This window comes from Lissotriton helveticus, chromosome 6, assembly GCF_964261635.1.
Source record: "Lissotriton helveticus chromosome 6, aLisHel1.1, whole genome shotgun sequence".
Lineage (NCBI taxonomy): Eukaryota > Metazoa > Chordata > Amphibia > Caudata > Salamandridae > Lissotriton > Lissotriton helveticus.
The window spans coordinates 1054993945-1055016185 of record NC_136067.1 but is presented as its reverse complement, the minus strand read 5'-3'; the positions used below and the strand labels follow the sequence as shown (position 1 = coordinate 1055016185).

The 22241-nt window shown below is 47.6% G+C and overlaps 1 protein-coding gene across 3 annotated transcripts in view; it reads left to right on the top strand.

The window, feature by feature from the left end:
* Positions 1 to 22241, top strand: part of LOC144763257 (zinc finger protein 212-like) — a 111181-nt gene that overhangs the window by 6637 nt on the left and 82303 nt on the right. For all 3 annotated transcript variants that reach the window (XM_078648698.1, XM_078648697.1, XM_078648699.1), the window contains one exon: positions 5462 to 5588. In XM_078648698.1, the coding sequence (XP_078504824.1) occupies positions 5462 to 5588 (127 nt within the window). The remainder of the gene's footprint in view (positions 1 to 5461; positions 5589 to 22241) is intronic.

Sequence of the window (22241 nt, the reverse complement as noted above, 5' to 3'; positions counted from 1 at the left end):
GCCCCCAATACCTTCGGTAACGCTATTCAGTCCGAATTTGACATGCCAATCACACCTGGTAACGGATCACTTATTTCACCGTTCCCGATTTCCAAATAGCTGTCACCATTAACGGTGCTTTAGTCTATTAAGGTCACCCGTTTCACGTGACGCTTTACATTGTTTTTCAGCGCCCATAGCTCACGCTACCACTCACGGTGATGCCAAATCTCAGTTTTTCCAGGTACCCCTGAATTAGGGGTCACCTTACTAATCAATTCCCCACATTCGTGCATGTTCCCTCCATTTTATAAATACATCGTGTGCTGTCCTCCACCCAAGTAATTATGATTAAACTCTTTATTTAATTAGCGTAATAATACCTTACATTATATATATTGTATTAGGTGGTCTGCCCTAACTCCCCAGTCCTGAAGAAGACCCCGCTGCAAGGATTTAATAGGACCTGCATATTTAAGAGGGTCGAAACGTCGACAACCATTGTTCTTTCTATTTTGTCAACTCCATGGCCTTACTGTTCATATGTTGTACTATGTGGAGTATGATACAGTTTAACTTGATATCCAAAGTACTTTTGTTCTTTATTGTACATTATATGTAACCATTTTTATTGTGGTTTAAAGTATTGACTGTTCGCTCACCTTACCCTTTCCTTATCACTACATCCTCACAATATCACGCAACCCCCCCTTCCCCCCCTTTGGGGCCTTGCTCCACCACTATCTCTATTACGTGATTATTGTCATTATTTGTCATACATCTCCTCTGTGATTAAAACATGGAGAATGGATTCAATGTCTATGTGATTGCTTTAGTGTATTGAGTTATATTCTGTGTTCCTCATTCCCTGGGACCCCTTCCCCATTATATGTATATTTTAATCAGTTTTTCTAAATGTGTTCATCGCTGCCAACTTTGGCGTGTTTATGCACATCTTATGGTCCTGATTAAGGGCTCATTCTGCATTAATATCACCATGGTAATTTCACATCAGAAATTGACAATAACTTGGCTATGGTAATTCTAGGGTCCAACATTACCAAACCACCACGTACTGCCTCTGTGGAATGAGTAGTTACCAGGGAAACAGATGTTTCCACCCCAATATCTGCAAGTACTTAAGGGAACATATTCCTAAAGACACTGTCCTCAGAAAACCCATCGGGTGCAGTAATATCAAATGAAGAAACATCCCACAACCAGGAATCCAAATTGAGCAATTATTAACTCATGTAGCCAACCTAATCAAGAAATCCACCTAACGCATGCAAGGTGGTTTGGGTTAGGAAAGTCCCTTACTTGGTGTGCACTCATGTTGCCCTGCCTTGAGTGCCCATCTGCATGTATGTGATATTGAGATTTTTGATTTTGGCCTTGGCGTCATTCTAATCTAGTGTTCACGCAGCGACGTAGGCCTGTCGTGACATAAGTAATGTCTTGGATTTGTCCTGTGACCTAAACAGGCGCACTAAGTGTACCCTAATTGGCACAGTGGACTATTGTCCCTATCATGTGTTTAGCACATAGAGTAGTGGTGGAAGCTTTATTTTTTTGTTAAAACAAAGTTGTGACCAGATCTGCCCCACTTGTGCATAATTCCACTTGTGGATGTTGACCCTCTATAGCGTTTGGTATGATTTCCTGCCCTGTCCTCATCCAAAGCCTCCAAAACATCAGAATCTAATAATACATTCCGATGGATCTGCTCATTCCTGACTGGCAGAACCCAGTCATTTAGCCTGGTACAGTACACCTGGGGCACCCCTGACCTCGTCTGCGGAGTTACACAAGGATCCTCCCGGAGCCCCACCCTCTGCAATGCATACATGAATCCCTACAGCGAGTATCATCCACTCTCACAGCATCAGTGTCCTCTCCTATATTTGACGACATGCAACTCATTGTCTCACAGATAAAACACCCGGTACCCGGATCAAGTTTAATGCTTGCATTTAAAAAAAAATCGCTTTATTGACATTTGTATTTTAACATTCCAGTACAACAATATGTCAAAAACTACAATTGCCAAACAAATACAGTGCAGAAAATCCTTAAGGTGTCCCTGATAACAATTCCAGAAGCGTACCATAGTGGTTATGGTGTAGCGATGGTATCAATGGTTGTGAAATGCTTATCAAGTTTAGTACTTGCATGACTGAAATGACCCACGGGATGAAGACCAATTGTTTAAAACTGAATTCCAACAAGAACAACGTCATGTTCTTAGGGAAAAACACTTCATTGTGGGACTCCACCTAGTTGCCAACAGAGCTAAGACCGACACCCATGTGCGCGAAGAACCTCAGGATTGTCATTAATAACAAACTGGGTATGACTGCCCTATGCAACGTCATCCCTGCCTCATGATTCCATACACGGAAGATGATTAGGAAGATTTTCAAAAGACTCTGATTCAACACGCGGAAAACCGTCACACACCCCTCATCACAAGCAACCTGGACAATGAGAACATCCCTCTATGTATGGAACAACAAAAAACTCACCAAAAGGCCGCAGATCATTCAGAATTCTGCAGCCAGAACAACTGTCAACCTCCTATGCTGTGTTCACATCCCACCACGCCTGAAGGAGATGCACTGGCCCCCATAAACGAGCAAAATTCAAACTGCTCACCCACACATACAAGGCACTACGCAACACAGGCCAAGCATACCTTAACAGCTGCACCTACATTTCACAAACCTCCCCTACACCTCTAATCATCAGTACTCCTGCTTACACACACTCAACGCACATTAAAAATCGGATCCGGCAGTCGAGCCTTATCTTAAAGCGGGTAACGACCTGCCACTACCATAACTGATTGATTGATTGAACTTAACATAACAGGTGTATTTGTAAAGCGCATGTTCAACCAGAAGGGTATCTTGGTGCCGAATAAACAATGTTTATTGTTACCCAACTCCGTGGTACTCATCAACCTCAGAAAGATGAAAGGTTGAGTGGACCTGCCAGGATTTGAACCTGTGACCATGAGGTCAAACACATGCACCTATAGTGGACACATTAGTCCACTAAACCATCAGACCCAGCACATAAGAACCTCCCCTTCACCTCTTGAATTCTGCAAGTAGCTGAAGGCGTGGCCTTTCGAGTAGCTCCACTAGGCCCTAGGGTTAGCTAGGCTTACACCTGTTCAGTGCCATGATACCCTTCCAGGTAATAGTGCAGTCTACAAATCTGCATAACATACCCAACTTCTACTATAAACATTCCAAGTATATTTGTGTGTGTGTGTTTATATGCATAGCATTTGTCATAGATGTATGATGTGTGTGAATGAGCCAGATAACTGGAGTCCTGTGGGTTACATTTTAGATACCCCTGCTCTGGCCATTGCTCAAGATAATGGTGATTGTTGCTTTCCCAGATAGGGGAAGTATATTCCTCACATTCATGAAGCTGAAGTGAGGTGACTAAAGTCAGGAGTAGAGAGTGGGCTCCTTTAACAATTTGGTTAGGCCTTTTGGTAGGAAGGAACTACTGAATAGTCGTCCTGAACGCTGCCATTTGGTGGATGGTAGAATAGAGGGGTGGTATTGCAGACGGTGTTGTCCAAGGGGAGAAAACCTTCAGGTGAGACTAGCCCTTTTATCTTTCTTTCTGATTACTCCTTCAGTTTGGCTCTGATGACAGCCAGATGCAGAAACCTTGAACTTTTTTGTACCTTTGTGGGTGCTACATGTTGGAGACTACGCAGCTATGAGAAGCATCTCTCTACGCAAAGGCTGTGACCGAAGAGCAGCCTGGAAAGGTCACTTTAAAGTAAATACAATTCAGACCATTCCTGCAGGTGTATATGGGGGATTCACATCCTCTGTTTTATTTTGGTGTACAAAAGTGAGGCCATTTTGTTGTTCTAGTTCCAGGTCCTCTATAGTCAAGGGATGCCATGCTCTACAGAGTAATAAGAGGACTGCTGTTCAACCAGGGCTGGTATGTGCCTGATAGTTAGTCTCCCAGCAGTGAGTGGACATCACCTGAGTCTGGATCCCTTGCTAGAATAGCTATGTACCAGTTCTGAAGTGCCTAAAATCCTTCCTGTCTTCTGAGGTGGAGTGAAGTGCAGCATGTCCCAGGTATGTAGGGCGCTTAGAGGAGAGGACTGGAAAGACCTGGACCTGAAAGACTGTCCTGCTGTTCTGCAGTTTAGGCCGCCCTACACTCTCTCAGTAATGGTACCTGTCACCACAGTTGCTAAGGCCTGGATGGGTTGTTATCCCATGTTGAATTTAGCCTGTGCTTGGCCCAACTGCTAGCAGAATATTCAGCCTGTGCATGGTTGTGACTGCTTCAGTTGTGATTGGCTTGTGCTTGGCCACTACTGTCAACACCTTGTGATTGACATGGTTGTAGCCACCACTGCTAACACCTTGTGATTGACCTGGTTGTAGCCACCACTGACAACATCTTGTAATTGGGCTGTGTGCAGCTGCAACATCCTAGTGTTGTAAACAGCTTGGGCATGGCTGCAACTGCATAGAGTAACTAGTTTGGGTGGGTACTGCAACTGCCCGTTGTCCCTGGCTGACGTGATTCCACTTCCTCAAGGATAAAAGAACAGGAAGTTAGTAAAATCCCACCCACTGAGAGCGCTAAAAGCTACGTACCCCTTGGTCACTACCTGTTTCTTTCTCTTACCTTCATGACTGGAACAAGAACAGAGGGAAGTAACCAAGGCTCGGCTCCGGGTTCTCCTGTCACTTCCCCTAATATCGCTGTGTTCCGGTCATACAAGTGTAGGGGGAACACACCTCCTCGTTTCTCTAAAATAGTGAGCCATGAGGCTTCTGGTTCTTCTCTTAGCTCTGGAAAGGAAGGCGAACATGTTCCTTCTTATCAGAGGGGAAAGTACATTGATATGGAACTGCTACTGGAATTCCTGGCAAGACTATGGGGCAATGAGGTTTTCTCTGTAGATGAGACTCCCAGTACTTCAGTTAATCCTTTTTAAGGCAATTGCAAAAGGCCCCTTCATTACATTTACCTATACATGAACATGTATGAGAGGTAACATTGCGGGCATGGAATGACCCAGTCAAGATTTCCTTTCTGACTGACCAAGTTATACCCTCTACAGAAAAGGATAAGAAGATGCCGGATTGAGTGGCAGTGGACTTGCTTGGTTGTATATAGTTTAGTGGGCTGGGCTTCCATAGCAAAGGATGGAATTCAAAAGGACCAGGAGAATAGGAAGAATTATTATAGTTACTTATGTAATGCTGAAACTGTATTGGGGCAATTGATTGGTTTCCTAGTTGAGGTTATAAAATCACTTTGATGTGGTGTAGGAAAGAGGAGTGGCAAACATTTTCTTGAAGGTGAGTAGGCTAGATTATTTGCAGTGTGCGTAAGGAGATTGAGGCTACTGAAACATATCTTGATTAAATTATACGTTTGGGAATATTTGCTTGAATTAACAACGTGTTCTTTTCTTTAGTCGTCAACATTATTGTATGATGTCGCTGCCTGTTTCCCTGAAGCTGAGTGGAAGATGTTACATGAATGGCAGAAGGAACTTTATAAGAATATAATGAAAGAAATTCACCATGCCTTGACATCTCTAGGTAAAATTGCACTGACTGTATCTTCTGGCTGTAAAGCCTTTGAAATGGCATGCTAAGTTTGCTTTTATGGTGTCACCTTTTTGCCTCTTTTCTCTTATAAGGACTGAGTGCCTGAAGACAGAACGCAGTTCGCTGTCCATAGAACAAATGTGAGTGGTGTAACTTGTAGTCGTCAACAAGAGTGGGCTGAAAGGGTTGAGTGTACATTTGTGCGGGTTAAGTGCCCCAAGTGCAGAATTCTGCCTACATCTTGAATTTATGTACTGAATTTAGACAGTCTGACTAAATACTTAGTCCATTAAATCTCTCCCAATAAGGACAGACACAAATCGGTGCATAACACTCCATTAACGTCAATTTATAATCTAGTTGGTGTAGGGATCTCTTTACTCGAGGGTCCCCTTTTGGGGAATGAGGTCCATTCGGACCCATAGGTGTGGGTGCACTGTCGAGGACACACATAACCTCTGTTTAGTGAGTTTCCATAGGAAGAGCATTTTTGTTTTACTAATAACTTGCGTGCCATTTGACAAATCTTAATGAAACATTCCCAAGTTTTGTGTTGATCCGACAAGTGACAGCTGAGAAAAACTAGAGGGTTCTAAAACATTGTGTTCCCAAGTTAATTCCCGTAGGAAATTTTGGAAAGCGAAACAGAAAAAACAACTGGAGGGAATTGCACTAAATGTGGCAGAAAGTTAGAACTTTAAGCAGAAAGCCCATTTTTCATTATTTGGTGTAAGTCTGTTCAGCCGTTATCGAGAAATGTTTGTTTGAATTATAGTGATATCTAGACAGTTAAACCCACAGGACTCCTTCAGGATGCCTATGGTATAGCAAATTAAAAAATAGAGTGACCTGTTTGGCTGCAAAGGCTTTTTTTCTCTGTCGGACATTTCGGTCCCACAGAAGCTAAGCTGTCTGATTGGCTGGCAGTGATATGAAGAAAAATGTTGCAGCTGCCATTACAGGACTCAGAGACTCAATTCCCATGTCCTGAAGTTAAAATTAAAATAACAAGTAGTGGGGCAATGTAGAGATACCTTGACACTTTTCGGTGGCACCCAGAGGGATCTCCAGGTGTTAGAAAGGCGATTCCAGGGGAGACAGAAGATGTCTGACTGCCGCCCCGAAACCCACCTTTCCGTATGGAATTGGCCGAGCGCCGTCGAGAGGCCTCCTTGGCCAGGCTCCTCTCCTACTATCGTAACAGCCGAGCAATCACACCACCACAGAGAGACACCACACAAGAGTATGTTTAAGAGTCTTTATATAAAGAATAAAGGCAAGATTCCGCAGCAATATGTACAGGGGGATCGTGGGATCCCAACAAAGTTTCAATGTCCGGGGAAGGGGGTAGCGGGATAGTCTCGGTACCAACTGGTACTAGGAAACCCTGCGCTCAGCTCTCAATCCTCGAGCTGGGGGGTGCCCGGAGCCGCGACAGCGTCAGCAGGGCTCCGAAGATGGTTCAGCTTGGTAGAGCCGCGACAGCGTCAGCAGGGCTCGGCGGATGGTTCAGCTTGGTAGAGCCGCGACAGTGTCAGCAGGGCTCGGCGGATGGTTCAGCTTGGTAGAGCCGCGACAGCGTCAGCAGGGCTCGGCGGATGGTTCAGCTTGGTAGAGCCGCGACAGCGTCAGCAGTGCTCGGCGGATGGTTCAGCTGGGTAGAGCCGCAACAGCGTCAGCAGGGCTCGGCGGATGGTTCAGCTTGGTAGAGCCGCGACAGCGTCAGCAGGGCTCGGCGGATGGTTCAGCTTGGTAGAGCCGCGACAGCGTTAGCAGGGCTCAGCGGATGGTTCAGCTTGGTAGAGCCGCAACAGCGTCAGCAGGGCTCAGAGGTTCCAGGTTCCAGAGTTCTTATCAAGATCAGCCGCAACGAGGTCAGCAGGGCTTCGACTCCTAGATACAACTGATTTCCTGATCCAGGGCTGGCCCAGATATAGGACTGGAGTCCTTTGATGTCATGTCCGGACCCTCGCGCCTGGGGGTCAGAGGAACCGGGATGAAGGTGTCCAGACACCCAGCAGGGGGGTGGAGCCAGCGCCCAGGGAGGCCGGAGGGCGATCGATACCAGGCGTCCGGGGACGGCTGGAGGCCCATCGAAACTCCTCTCCTCCGGGATCCGTCAAGTGGCCACTTTATCACCTGGGTTGATCTTGGTGCCACGATGTCGGGGCTTCGCTGGGGCCGCGGCCGGGGTCGGGCCGAGGCCGCGTGCTCGGGACGTGATGGGCCCAAGATGGAGCCGGGCCTGAGAGGGTGGCCCGGGGTGGTGACCGGACCTGCAGAGTTGGGGCGAGCCGGGTTCCAGAGGGGGAGAGCCGGGGTTTGTCAAGGGCGGCTCTCGTCGAGAGTTCATTGAGGGTAGTGTCCGGTGGGGCGACAGTGGGTCGATGGAGGGCCGATGTCGTCCAGGGTCCGCCATGCAGGAGGGGTAGGACCACGCCACGAGGCCGGGTCCAACACACGTCCCCTCCAGCTGAAGGCGGGGAGAGTCACCCATCTTCTTGGGGATTCTCCTCGTCGAGGCGGAAGAATCGGGACAGGCCGTCAGCGTTGGCGTGGTCGTTGCCAGGGCGATGTTCCACAGTGAAGTCCATCCCCTGCAGGGAGATGGACCATCGCAGCAGCTTCGGGTTCTCGCCACGCATCTGCATCAGCCACCGCAGGGGCCGGTGGTCGATCTGGACCCGGAAGTGGGTGCCGAAGAGGTAGGGCCGGAGTTTCTTGAGGGCCACACGACGGCGAAGGCTTCTCTTTCTATGGTGCTCCATCGTTGTTCTCGAACCAGCAGCCGCCGGCTGATGAAGGCCACAGGTTGGTCAACCCCCTCGGGGTTGACTTGCGACAGGACCGCCCCGATGCCGTGCTCCGAGGCGTCGGTTTGGACCACAAACTCTCGGCTGTAGTCGGGGGCCTGGAGCACAGGGGCGGTGCACATGGCAGTCTTTAGAGTCTCGAAGGCCGCTTGGCACTCGGGGGTCCAGTGCACCTTCTGTGGTAGTCTTTTGGAGGTTAGTTCAGTGAGGGGCCCCACAATGCTCCCGTAGTCCTTTATGAAGCGCCGGTAATATCCAGTGAGCCCCAGGAAGGCTCGGACTGCTGTCTGGGTGACCGGGGGCTCCCAGGCCACGATGGCGTCAATTTTGGGTTGGAGGGGAGCCACCTTGCCGCTCCCCACTTGGTGCCCCAGATAGGTCACGGACCCTTGGCCTATCTGGCACTTGCTTGCTTTTACTGTTAGTCCGGCCCGCTGGAGGGCCGTCAGGACCACCCAGAGGTGTCTCAAGTGTTCGTTCCAGTGGAGGCTGTACACCGCAATATCGTCCAGGTATGCGGCACTGAACTCTTCTAACCCCGCTAGCATCCTATTCACCAGTCTCTGGAAGGTAGCGGGGGCGTTTTTCATGCCGAAGGGCATCACCTTGAATTGGAAGTGGCCATCGGGGGTCGAGAAGGCGAATCGTTCTTGGGCCCCAGGGGTGAGGCCGATCTGCCAATATCCGGCCGTGAGGTCGAAGGTGCTGAGGTATCTGGCGGCCCCCAGGCGATCGATCAGTTCATCTGCCCGGGAGATGGGGTGGGCGTCGGTCCTGGTAACGGCATTCAGTCCCCGGTAGTCGACACAAAACCGGAGTTCTGGAGGGGCGCCGGGGGCGGCGGCTTTAGGGACCAGGACAACTGGACTGGCCCAGGGACTGTCTGAGGGCTCGACCACTCCCAGGGCTAGCATCTTGGGCACTTCGGACTGGATGCAGGCCCGGACCCGGTCGGGAACTCGGTAGGCCCTGTGTCGCACGGGCGCGCTGTCCCCGGTGTCGACATCGTGGACACACCACTGTGTGACCCCAGGAGTGAGCGAAAACAGGTCCGCAAACTGCCCCAACAGCTCTTGGCAGTCCTGGCGCTGTTCGGGGGTCAGGGCGGAGGAGAGGGGAACTCCCTCGATGGAGCCATCTTTCTCAGAGTATTTCAGGATGTCGGGCAGGGGCTCGGAGTCGTCTTCGGCCCCATCATCCGTAGCTAGCAGCAGGCTCAGCTCCGTGCGGGCAAAGTGAGGCTTGAGCCGGTTGGCGTGCAGGACCCGGAGGGGGTTCCTGGGGGACTCCATGTCCACCAGATAGGTGACGGGGCTCTTGCGCTCCACCACTTTGAAGGGTCCCATCCATTTGTCCTGGAGGGCACAGGGTTTGACCGGGGACATGACCCAGACTTGTTGGCCCGGCTCGAACTCGATGGACGAGGCGTTCTGGTCATACCAGCGTTTCATCTCCTCCTGACTGGCCTCCAGATTGGCCTCGGCAAGTTCCTGGAACTTCCGAGTCTGGTTCCGGAGAGTCAGGAGGTACCGGTAGACATCTGGCGGGGCATCTCGGACTGTATTCTCCCAGCCTTCTTTGACCAGGCTGAGGGGACTGTGGAAAAGTAAATTTTGTCATGTTCTGTGTCCCTACGTGTCATCCATCATATGTTATGTGTGCATGATTAAATATGCATATGTACTCCCCATGTCCGATTAATGACGCAATTATAGTTGTGTCCACCTCTGGTATGTCATTTCCCAGTCCCCGTGAATACTACGAATATCAGGCTTATGTAAAGTAATGTTGCCACGTTTCTCAGTGTGCACGTTATTTCATTATAAAGTCCCCGTTTCCAGGCCTCAACAGGGCCCGGACATCAGATTCAGCTCCTGTCTCCTGAAGCCTCGCTGAGGAGTGATACAGCCCCCACCTGTATCCTCGACCCTTCACTTACTTCCTGCCTCGCAGTGCCCGGTGCAGCCTGGCTCTGCCTCTGAGTCTGCCAAGACTATGTTATGATTCCAGTTATCAGTTCAGTCCTCCTTCTCTGCATTCCTAAGCTACTGAACTGCATCAATAGTTTCCGTCATTGTCTAGCCTATGCGGCTCCATGTTAAGAGAAATACTGTATTTAATGGTCATTTAATATTCTTCATCACGCACTACATGTAGAATAAATGCATGCTCTAGTCTTAGAGTCAATTAGCTTTTCCCCTCATGACTTCTAGTTTATATCAACATGTTCCCTAAACATCAGATACTAGATAGGGTTTAGGTACATGTCGCTCCGACCCTCCAGACTTTAGTCTCTGCTCCTAGCACAGAGTTCATAGCCCCCAGCTTCTCCTCGTAACACGTCATTACCAGTTTGCGCGCACCACCAGGTTAGAGGTCCCGGCTCCTTAGGTAGCCCCCTCCATGGTTTCCGCCCCATTCATGACATATTCTGTTACGTTTGCATCACATGTCTGAGTTACACCTTCTTTTTACTCTTATCTTTCGCGACTGCTACGCGTCACGCCTTCTGCTCCACCCACTGCTACGCCTACTGCAATGTAATGCTATGTGTTTGCGCTATGTATATATGCTCGTGTATTGTTATTAAAAGTTAGCGCGCTCATCCCAGCCCCAGCAGCTGCTGGGCCCTGTCATCCTATTCCTATACAGGTTGTCCTGTTCCTGTCCTTATGCTGTATTAAACCTGCAAAAACTCCTACTACCTCGAATCTTGACTCTTATTTATTGAGCTATCTGTTATTCATTCATTCATTCAAAAATAGATCCGGTATTATTTATTTATATACCACATAATGGCGCCCGAACAGGGACTTGCCCTTTCCCCACGCGTCGGTGAAGCCACGCCGACCCCCTGACCCTCTGCAGTCGTGACGGAACTCTTCTGCGCAGTGGCAGATATTTCTGCTCAAGTATCCCTCAGGCCCACGGAGGAGACGGAGGAGGCGGTCCAGCATCCAGACGAGACGGTGGAGGAACGCGGCGAGTCCCGACCAGAGCCGAAGCCAAGAGTCCAAGGTCCGAGGTATCCGGAGGCCCACCCGTAACTGAAGTCCGAAGTTCGTCGTCGTAGCAGTCCAGTCCAGTCTGAGGCCTTCCGTTCTTGCTGCCCGGTGAGTACCGTTACTGGGGTGGTATCTAGACAGGGTCAATTTAATTGACTCTGGTCTGTGGGTTGGTGGTACACAGTCCCACAAACGAAGTGTTCACTTCGGTGGATACGGGTCCTGACGTGTCTCTTTAAGAGACCGGTAAGTTTCGTACTGTTTCAGCAGTGCATCTAGTTTCTGTTCTAGTTAGTTTCTGTTCTCGAGAAAATTCATGTGTTCTGTTCTCAGTATTTCCAGGTAGTATTCTGTCCGAACTGTTATTTTAAATGTTTTTCATGTATTCTAATGTCGTGGTATGAATGGGAAATAAGTATCGTGTTTATTGTGTATTGTATTGTGTCTAGATTACAGTTCAGTCATGCCTATATTTTCCAAGTTACGTCAGTTAAAAACTAGAAAGGGTCTGCTGGAAGCAGCAGTTCCCGTCCCGCCTAGGGACAGTCCAGGTCACTTTATGTATCAGAAGCATGGCATAAGCGCCATATTGTATCTAGATTTATGGGTAGAATATACCGAACAGTTAGAAGAAAAGTATAGATGGCCCGTATCGGGTACATGGGATGCCGAATGCATCATGCGAGTAGAAGAGGCATTATGGAAAAAGAAAGCCAGACAATCACAGAAAGATGCCATCGAGTTATGGCGCAAAGAAGCTCATAAGAGAACCGAAAAAGAAATCAGAAAGACAGAACTAAGTAGAGAATCCCAAGAACGAGCCCAAGAAAGAGAATTAATCGAGATAGGTGAACGAGTTAGAACTGAGCAGTCCGACAGACAGAGAAATGCCCTCATCAAGGGTATGTATCCTCTTCTTGCCGAGGGCTTGCCAAAAGCGACCCCGGAGGCATCCAGTAATTTCCCGCCACCATTAGTTCCGACCAAGCTACGTCACAAACCGACCGCAGCTGATATTTTTATTTCGTCCTATCTGGACGACACAGTCCCCGAATATGCAAATCCTGTTCACGCTCCGCCAGTCCCTGTAAATCAGGTAATTCCTGCTTCTCCAGACACCGGGGTGCCCTTAACAGCCCCCCCGGGTCAGCCCGCCATACAAGTCCAGCCCACGTTACAATTACCGACCCTGCCAGGACGGAAAGCATCAGTTGATGATTCCAGTTTAGGGGCCGCAGGAGGAAGTCTTCCTCAAACCCCGCCGCCACACAAGCGTTTATCAGCACTCGAATTACATGCTCAAGCATCACAGCGTACTCCTAAGAATAATAAGTCTGTTGCAGAGATCAGGCAAACCCTTGGTGAATGTGTTTATGACCCAGTTCCAGGCGAGTTTAATATGGTTTTATATTCCGTACGCGTAAGGAGAGTGACCGAGTATCTAGTCACCCTACCAAATATGAAAGAAGATCTAGACAGGATATATCGTTTCATCCGTACAGGGGATGACCCACAAAGTATTAGTGATGCCATGTCTCAAAGGAAAGCCGAGATTCAGCGCATGATATTAAAGTTCTTAATTAACTGTCTAATAAGAGAACAGGATTACCCGTCTAAAGACCCGGAAGAAATGAAAACTCTAACAAAATGGAGTGATAATATAGCCGAAGGAAAGCACAATACCATTGGTGCCATGGAAAGTATGTACAAGAAAATCCGTAGAGAGATAATAAAGATACACGAACAGCGTAAAGCAGCACAAGTAAGCGAGAAAGAAAGTATCTCTGATCCTGAAGAGGAAGACGACGAGAATACTGCCAGAATAGCGTATGTAGGAAAACCTAGATTTCCAGATCGCCATTTACGCCTAGAACCCAAGTCTATTTTCCATCATCCAGCACCAGAACAAGGTTCCCTAGAACAAGTATTTCAAGCTACCGATCACATTCTGAAATCACGAATCGGTTATAGTGAGTTAAGTACTATGCATGAACAAGAAATAGTTCGGTCAGCAGTCCGATGGATTACTGATTCTACCACTTTTCCAGACGGAATAGTGGCACAAATGTTTCTGAAATTGCCCCCAGCCGAGCAGCGACTGGTGGGTATGTATATGATTCAGCACCTCATTACTTTGTATGAGGGTCAACATTCTGATCCAGGCCCGTTACATGATATCCTGAACGAGTTACTCCAGTACAAATGGAGAGGTCTAGGTACCGATTTATTTAGTGTCATTTTAGAACAGCGTCACAAATATAGAACGTTTCTAAACCCGCATTTTGTTCATGTCTCACCCCCAGAAAGTAAATCATTCTACATAGACAGACAGAATCCGTTACGAGAAGTCCACCCAGTCAGAGGAGCGGGTGGCGAAATGCAGCGAGTGTTTGTATACACTCCGATCACAAAGATGGAACTCCTCGAAATGAAGAAATTAATTCCCTGTCATGACAAAGATCCAGCAGGGTTCCATAGAGAATTAAAAGACATGCTCCGTATGGGAGAATACACTTACCCAGATATCATTAAAATGTTAAAGGTTCTGCTACCCGCAGGGGTGTATGAAAAGCTAAAGGAAAAAGAATGGGAGGTGGGAGAGAAAAAGATCGATTGGGCAGTCCTAGAAGCTGAAGATAAGATACGAGTACCAGGTACTGGTCTAGGAGAGAAATGTAAAGAATTACCAGAATTATTGATTCAAGTTTTACCCAGATTATTGACAACTAGAAAAGAAGACTGGGATGCAATCTCAGCCTGTAAACAGAAACAAGATGAAGATATTAGTGATTTTTATTCTAGGTTTGAAAAGTGCTTTAGTATCAACAGTGGCCTCAAGACAAGTAGTGAGTCATACCCTCACCTTTTTGTTACTAAATTAGTCGAGAATTCAAGCCCACAAATTAAAAACCGAGTTTTGAAAGTCGAAAGCACCTGGCAAGCAAATACTCCGTCCCAGATGCTCCAGATGCTCCAGTACCACCAGAATAGAATCAGGGAAGAGCAAGAACACGAGAGAAAACGTATGAAAGACACGAAAATGAAAGTACTAGTTGCACAATCTGTTCCTCAAGACAGTCAAAAGAGGGGTCCGAATCAAGTCGGTCATCCTGCAGCTCCCGTTAAACGGAACTGCAATTATTGTAAACAACCAGGTCATTTTATAAATGAGTGTGCAGTTCTGAAACATAACATAGCTACTGGTAAGACTAAAGAAAGACCACGTCCGCCTAGACAAGAACAAGTTTCACAGACTCCCCAGTCAGGAGAATGCACCACAGACAGTTACAGTACCGCAGCCTATTGCTGCAACACAGCATGTTACATCGCAGATGTACCAGTATGCACAGTCTGAGTATCCAGAGTACCAGCCATATTCATGAAACAGCCTAGAGAGGGAGGTAGGCTTGCCTCTCATCGAGATACCTGTAGATCAAGAAGGTCCCTATGTTCACAGTCAAGTATTAGGGAAAGACAGAAAGTTTTTGATTGATACAGGGGCAAGTAGGACCACAATTAGTCATGCCGAAGTTCCAGGGGCTCCGCTCTCAGGCTCAAGAAATGTTTCCCTTGGATTTTCAGGAAAGCCTATCGTTAATGAGATTTCAAAGCCAGTCACTCTAGAAGTAGGTCCATTGTCCCGCACTACTGATCTGTTACTTACTAAGTCATGTCCAGAAAATCTATTAGGCATTAAAACACTGAAAGAGTTAGGTGCCGTTATATGTTGTTCCCCAGAGGGAATACGTCTGTTCCTGCGTGACTTTAAGGGTCACTATGTATTACGAGATTTTGATCCCAGACTGTCTAATGTCCCGCAGCAGTTATGGGCGCAAGGTCCAACTGATGTAGGTTATATGCAAATCACACCCCATCGTGTGACCCTGAAACCAGGTGTAGTGTTACCACGAATCAGGCAGTATAGATTGCCACCTGAGGCTGTAGCAGCCTTATCCAAAATTATTGACGAGCTCATGGCTCAAGGAGTAGTTGTAGAAACTGACTCCAATGTATGTAACTCTCCGATCATTCCAGTCATGAAACGTACTGATCCAAATGCACCCCCAGTATATCGATTAGTGATTGATTTACGAGAACTTAACAAATGTATTATTCCTCAGTACCCAGTTGTCCCAGATATCTCTTCCCTATTAACAGCCATTGATTCCGAAGCCACGTTCTTCACTGTCATAGACCTCAAGAACGCATTTTTTTTAGTGTTCCCATCCATCCAGACAGCCAGTTTCTTTTCGGATTTTGTTTAAATGGGAGGAGCTATATGTTTACACGCGCTCCTCAAGGTTTCACAGAAAGCCCTAGTATTTACAGTCAAGCACTTAAGAGACAACTAGATAATATTCACATGCCAACTGACACTGCCCTGCTCCAGTATGTCGATGATCTATTGATCACAGCCCGTTCTGAACGTGACTGCGAGCGAGCGTCACTGACGGTTTTGTATTTCCTAGCCGAGATGGGGCACAAGGTGTCCCCTTCGAAGCTTCAATTCTGTGTCCAGCAAGTGGTCTACTTAGGACACTTACTGTCCAAGAGGGGTAGGCAGTTGACACCAGACCGTATCCAGTTAATAGCGAGTCTTCCTCAGCCCAAGACCCAGAAGGAGGTACGTGCCTTTATCGGCCTTACTTCTTATTGCAGACAATGGATTCCTCAGTATGCATTTCTAGCCAAGCCACTGATACAGTTAACGACACAGGAGGCAGCCGTATCGACTGTTCTCCCTTGGACATCTGAACATACACTTAGTTTCAACGAGTTAAAGAAAGCTTTATGTCAAGCTCCAGTTCTAGCGACACCGAACTACAGTAAGCCTTTTACACTTTTCGTTACTGAACGTGAAGGTACAGCATTATCTGTTCTCACACAAGATCAAGCAGGACAATACAAGCCCTGTGCTTATTTTTCTAGCACATTAGATCCGGTCGCCCAGGCTCTGCCTGCGTGCCTCAAGTCAGTTGCAGCCACAGCACTAGCTATCAGACAGAGTGATTCCATAGTTTTAGGACATACCTTGACAGTACACGTTCCACACTCCGTGGAAGTTCTTTTAAATCGAACACAAACACAGCACTTGACAATTGCACGTTTAACAGGTTATGAATTGACACTGTTCCAGCCACACATAGAAATCAGACGCTGCAACGTCCTGAATCCTGCTACACTGTTACCATCAGCTAGTTCAAATTCTGCCACACATGATTGTGTGGAAGTAGTCAACATTACGACAAAGCCAAGACAAGACCTGACAGACATTCCGTTACCAGATCCTGACCTGACACTTTATGTGGATGGTTCATGTATGAGAACTAGTACAGGAGAACTAGTCGCCGCGTATGCAGTGACTACTGACACTGAAGTTATTGAAACACACCGTATTGATACCCTGTCCGCTCAAGCAGCAGAGCTAGTTGCTCTGACACAAGCCTGCATACATGCCAAGAACCTGAAAGTTAATGTTTACACAGATTCACGTTACGCATTTGGAGTTGTACACGACTTTGGAGTGCTCTGGCAGGAGAGAGGTTTCATGACTTCTCATGGAACCAAGATTCAGCATGGTCTCCTTATTCAAGCTCTGTTAGATGCCATACATTTACCGACATCCATTGCTATCATGAAATGCAAAGCACATACGAAAGTTACAGACATTATTTCCCAAGGTAATGATCTAGCAGATCGCACAGCCAAGCTTACAGCACAGACTCCAGACATTCAAGTTAATCCGACACAGACACAAGCTCCAGATCTGACTACATGTATGACAGTTAAGGACCCCACCCAGGATGTCATAGATATCCAGTTACATGCTACTCCCGATGAAATCAAGAAATGGTCTGAACAAGGAGGGGTCCAGACAGATCAAGGATGGTTAACAAAGGGTAGGACCGCATGGTTTCTCCCCGACTCTATGGTTCAAGTCATCATTAATACCGCACATAGTCCAGCACATTTAGGAGAAAAAGCTATGTTAGACAGTATCCAGAACATTTGGTTCAACAAGCATTTACGAGCTGCAGCCAAGCAGAAAGTCCGTACCTGTATGATATGTTGTCAGTTTAATCCAGGTAAAAGTGTCCCGGTGGAACAAGGTGGTTTCCAGCCCCCTGACCACCCTTTTGAAGTCCTCCAGATGGATTATATTCAGATGGAGCGATGTCGAGGTTTCAAGTATGTCCTTGTAGTTGTATGCGCTTTGTCCAGATGGACAGAAGCATATCCAGTCCCAGATTACACAGCCGCGACCACTGCCAAGCAGTTGGTTCGTGAATTCTTCCCTCGATATGGACTCCCTAGAGTCGTATATTCTGATAACGGTCAGCCATTCTCATCTGAGCTGATGAAGCACGTTTCCCTGTTGTTGGGGTACCAGTGGAAGTTTCATTGTGTACGCCATCCTGAAGCAGCCGGTCTAGTCGAGAGACATAATCAGACTCTGAAAATCCGAATTGCTAAAATATGTAAAGACAAGGGTGTGGACTGGCTAGTAGCTCTGCCAGTTGCTTTGTTTTATATGCGCATGGTCGCACATTCCAGATCAGGTCTGTCCCCGTATGAGGTCGTATTCGGCCGGCCCCCTAACATGTGGGGTACTCCTAGACCCCGAAGTATTACTGATGTTTCATGTAATATGCTGACAGATTACCTAGCTTCCTTGATGTCTGCCCTCAACTCATGTCGTTCACAGGTTGCCGCCACATTTCCAGACAATACCGAGGTGGCACCGCATGAGATCGTTCCAGGTTCGATGGTACTCGTCCGGAACTTTGACAGATCAAGTCCGCTGGAGCCACGTTGGAAGGAGCCCCGTCAGGTCCTCCTCACCACCCGTACAGCTGTGAAATTGGAAGGACGCCGCGGCTGGGTGCACCTTTCGCACGTCAAGAAATTCTACGGATTGAAACCGGTTTCCAAGAACATTTCCCAGGATATCAAGACTTGTCAAAACATTGTTCCTAAGGACTGTCCCGCAAATGACATTGACACAACCCCTCCCCTGTTAGAGAAAACTCCGCAACAGGAGTATAAACAGAAACTCCGGTCTAGTAAAATAAGTCAGTCAGTTTGATTGTCTAAGTCCTCCCCTAGGTGAAACGGTTAGACTGTTTCTGACATGTATAAAATAGACCCCCATAGTGAGAGAGTCAGTAAAAACTCAAACCGATGTATTGTTTTTCTAAGTTTCATATTATTCATCAGCATAATGATTTCCTGCACTAGTTACGCATTTTTCCTGTGTTTTCCAGTTTCACATGTAAATAAGCCTTCTAATGTTACAGTAGAGCACACGTTTAGTGATCTGCCTCCTCATGAATATTCATACCGCCTCGCTATGCGTAACAATACCTTCATCCGTATGTTGCATTACTCACACCAGACCAGCAATGCCACTAATTGTTGGGTGTGTGGTCGACTCCCCCCTTTCCAGACGTCGAAGGGAGTTCTGCCACTTTTTCCTTATCCTTTTTCACATAATGGTTCGTGTGGAGCATGGTCCACGTTAACGTCATCCTCAACAGACATGTCTTTTCTTAACAGTACATGTTTCCCAGACAAGAAAGGTCTCCCCCACAGAACAGGTTTAGATCTAGAAAATGAAGTGTACAATTTAGGTAACTATTCTTCGAATTTCATGGTCCTGAATGTTCAGTCTGATACTACTCCAGACTCACCTGCTATTTCAGTATTACCAGTCAAAGGCGAATTATGTGTTCATAGTTATGGTTCTGTACACGTAGGACATAGTGATTGTACTACTATTGTCAAGTATAGTGACAGTGGGAAATCTATTTTCAAAGCTTCACGTCATTCTTATTTTGTTTGTGGTCAAACCGCATATGTTCGTCTGCCCCTCGATTGGGAGGGAACCTGTTACATTGCCTTCCTACTGCCACCTGTTTTTCTAGCCCCACCTGACTACCATAGGAATTCCTACCTAGTACATACTAGACACAAGAGAAACCTCCCGATTGTCGATTATACTGAAACTGCTGCAGAACAATTCATTGATATTGATAAAGGTGTGTTCCCTTATTTAGGTACAGTTGTAAACAGTAAGCTAATCCGTAGGTTAACAAGAACCCTTGAAGCTGTAGTAGATGAGACTGCCTCCGCTCTAGGTAACTTAACCGAAGAGCAATCCTTTATGAGAATTGTTGTGCTCCAGAATCGTCTCGTCCTTGACGTCATACTGGCCGATAGGGGCGGGGCCTGTAGAGTCATCGGATCCAGTTGTTGCATTTTCATTCCAAATAACGCGCCGTCTGTTTATTCAGCTATAACCAGACTTCATAAAATTGCCCATCTGTTACACCAAGATCCAGGCACCTGGACATGGTCCGGTTGGTTCTGGAATATAATTTCTGCATGGGGATGGAAAGTCCTGTCCTTTCTAGGTATCGCAGTAGCGATCATATTCAGCTGCTGCCTCTGTATACAATGTGGCCCTGCGATTTGCGGCATGTGTGCTACCTCTTGTATTCCTAGTCCCAAGCCCCGTTCTAAATCCCGTTCCAAGACAATTCGAGATGAACAAATGGTACTGTATGAAATGATAGACGGTATCATGAATATTGATGTTTCCTGATGGAAACGTAGTGACAAGGAGGGAATGTGGAAAAGTAAATTTTGTCATGTTCTGTGTCCCTACGTGTCATCCATCATATGTTATGTGTGCATGATTAAATATGCATATGTACTCCCCATGTCCGATTAATGACGCAATTATAGTTGTGTCCACCTCTGGTATGTCATTTCCCAGTCCCCGTGAATACTACGAATATCAGGCTTATGTAAAGTAATGTTGCCACGTTTCTCAGTGTGCACGTTATTTCATTATAAAGTCCCCGTTTCCAGGCCTCAACAGGGCCCGGACATCAGATTCAGCTCCTGTCTCCTGAAGCCTCGCTGAGGAGTGATACAGCCCCCACCTGTATCCTCGACCCTTCACTTACTTCCTGCCTCGCAGTGCCCGGTGCAGCCTGGCTCTGCCTCTGAGTCTGCCAAGACTATGTTATGATTCCAGTTATCAGTTCAGTCCTCCTTCTCTGCATTCCTAAGCTACTGAACTGCATCAATAATTTCCGTCATTGTCTAGCCTATGCGGCTCCATGTTAAGAGAAATACTGTATTTAATGGTCATTTAATATTCTTCATCACGCACTACATGTAGAATAAATGCATGCTCTAGTCTTAGAGTCAATTAGCTTTTCCCCTCATGACTTCTAGTTTATATCAACATGTTCCCTAAACATCAGATACTAGATAGGGTTTAGGTACATGTCGCTCCGACCCTCCAGACTTTAGTCTCTGCTCCTAGCACAGAGTTCATAGCCCCCAGCTTCTCCTCGTAACACGTCATTACCAGTTTGCGCGCACCACCAGGTTAGAGGTCCCGGCTCCTTAGGTAGCCCCCTCCATGGTTTCCGCCCCATTCATGACATATTCTGTTACGTTTGCATCACATGTCTGAGTTACACCTTCTTTTTACTCTTATCTTTCGCGACTGCTACGCGTCACGCCTTCTGCTCCACCCACTGCTACGCCTACTGCAATGTAATGCTATGTGTTTGCGCTATGTATATATGCTCGTGTATTGTTATTAAAAGTTAGCGCGCTCATCCCAGCCCCAGCAGCTGCTGGGCCCTGTCATCCTATTCCTATACAGGTTGTCCTGTTCCTGTCCTTATGCTGTATTAAACCTGCAAAAACTCCTACTACCTCGAATCTTGACTCTTATTTATTGAGCTATCTGTTATTCATTCATTCATTCAAAAATAGATCCGGTATTATTTATTTATATACCACAGGACCACGGACAGGGTGTCCATACAATAGTTCAAAGGGGCTGAACCCCAGGGACTTCTGAGGTACCTCCCGATAGGCAAACAGGAGGCATGGTAGTAGGACGTCCCATTTGCGGCGGAGGGGTTCTTCTAGGCCCTTGATCATCCCTTTGAGTGTTCTGTTAAACTGCTCCACAAGTCCATTCCCTTGGGGGTGATACGGGGTGGTGAACTTATATGTGACCCCGCATTGTTGCCACAGGGACCGCATATACTTTGATATAAAGTTTGTGCCTTGATCACTCACGACCTCTCGGGGGAATCCCACTCGGGACAAGATTCCCATTAGTGCTCGGCCCACCACGGGGGCCGTTATGGTCCGGAGGGGGATGGCTTCTGGGTAGCGGGTGGCGTGGTCCACCAGGACGAGGATGAAGCGGTGTCCTTGTGAGGTGCGGGGGTCCAGGGGCCCCACGATATCGATCCCCACTCGCTCGAAGGGGGTTGTCACCACGGGAAAGAGTTGGAGCGGGGCCTTGGCTTTTCCCCCACTCTTCCCACTGGCTTGACAGGTCGGACAGGTCCTGCAGTGATTGCTCACATCGCTGAGCATCTTGGGCCAGTAGAAGTGGGTCACCAGGCGGCTGTAAGTTTTGTCCTGTCCCAGGTGCCCGGCGAGGGGCACGTCGTGTGCCAGGTTTAAGAGGAAGTCTCTGAATCGTAGGGGGACCACCAACACTCGGCTGGCCCCCAGTTCAGCAATTTTCTGTTCACTGTATAGGAGGTCGTGGTCCCAGTAGACCCAGTGGGACCCCAACGTGTCCCCGGTGGCTTGAGCTGCGGCTTGCTGCCGGGTCCCCTCGAGGGAGGGGCAGGTCTTCTGTTCCTGCCGGAATTGTTCTCGGGTGGGACCACCTTCCTGGCGCCATTGGCTTAGTTCAGGGATGTCGCCGAGTTTGGCGATGTCCTCGCGGTTGGGCCCTGGTGGCCCGGGCTCAAGGCCGGTTTCTTCATCGATGGCGG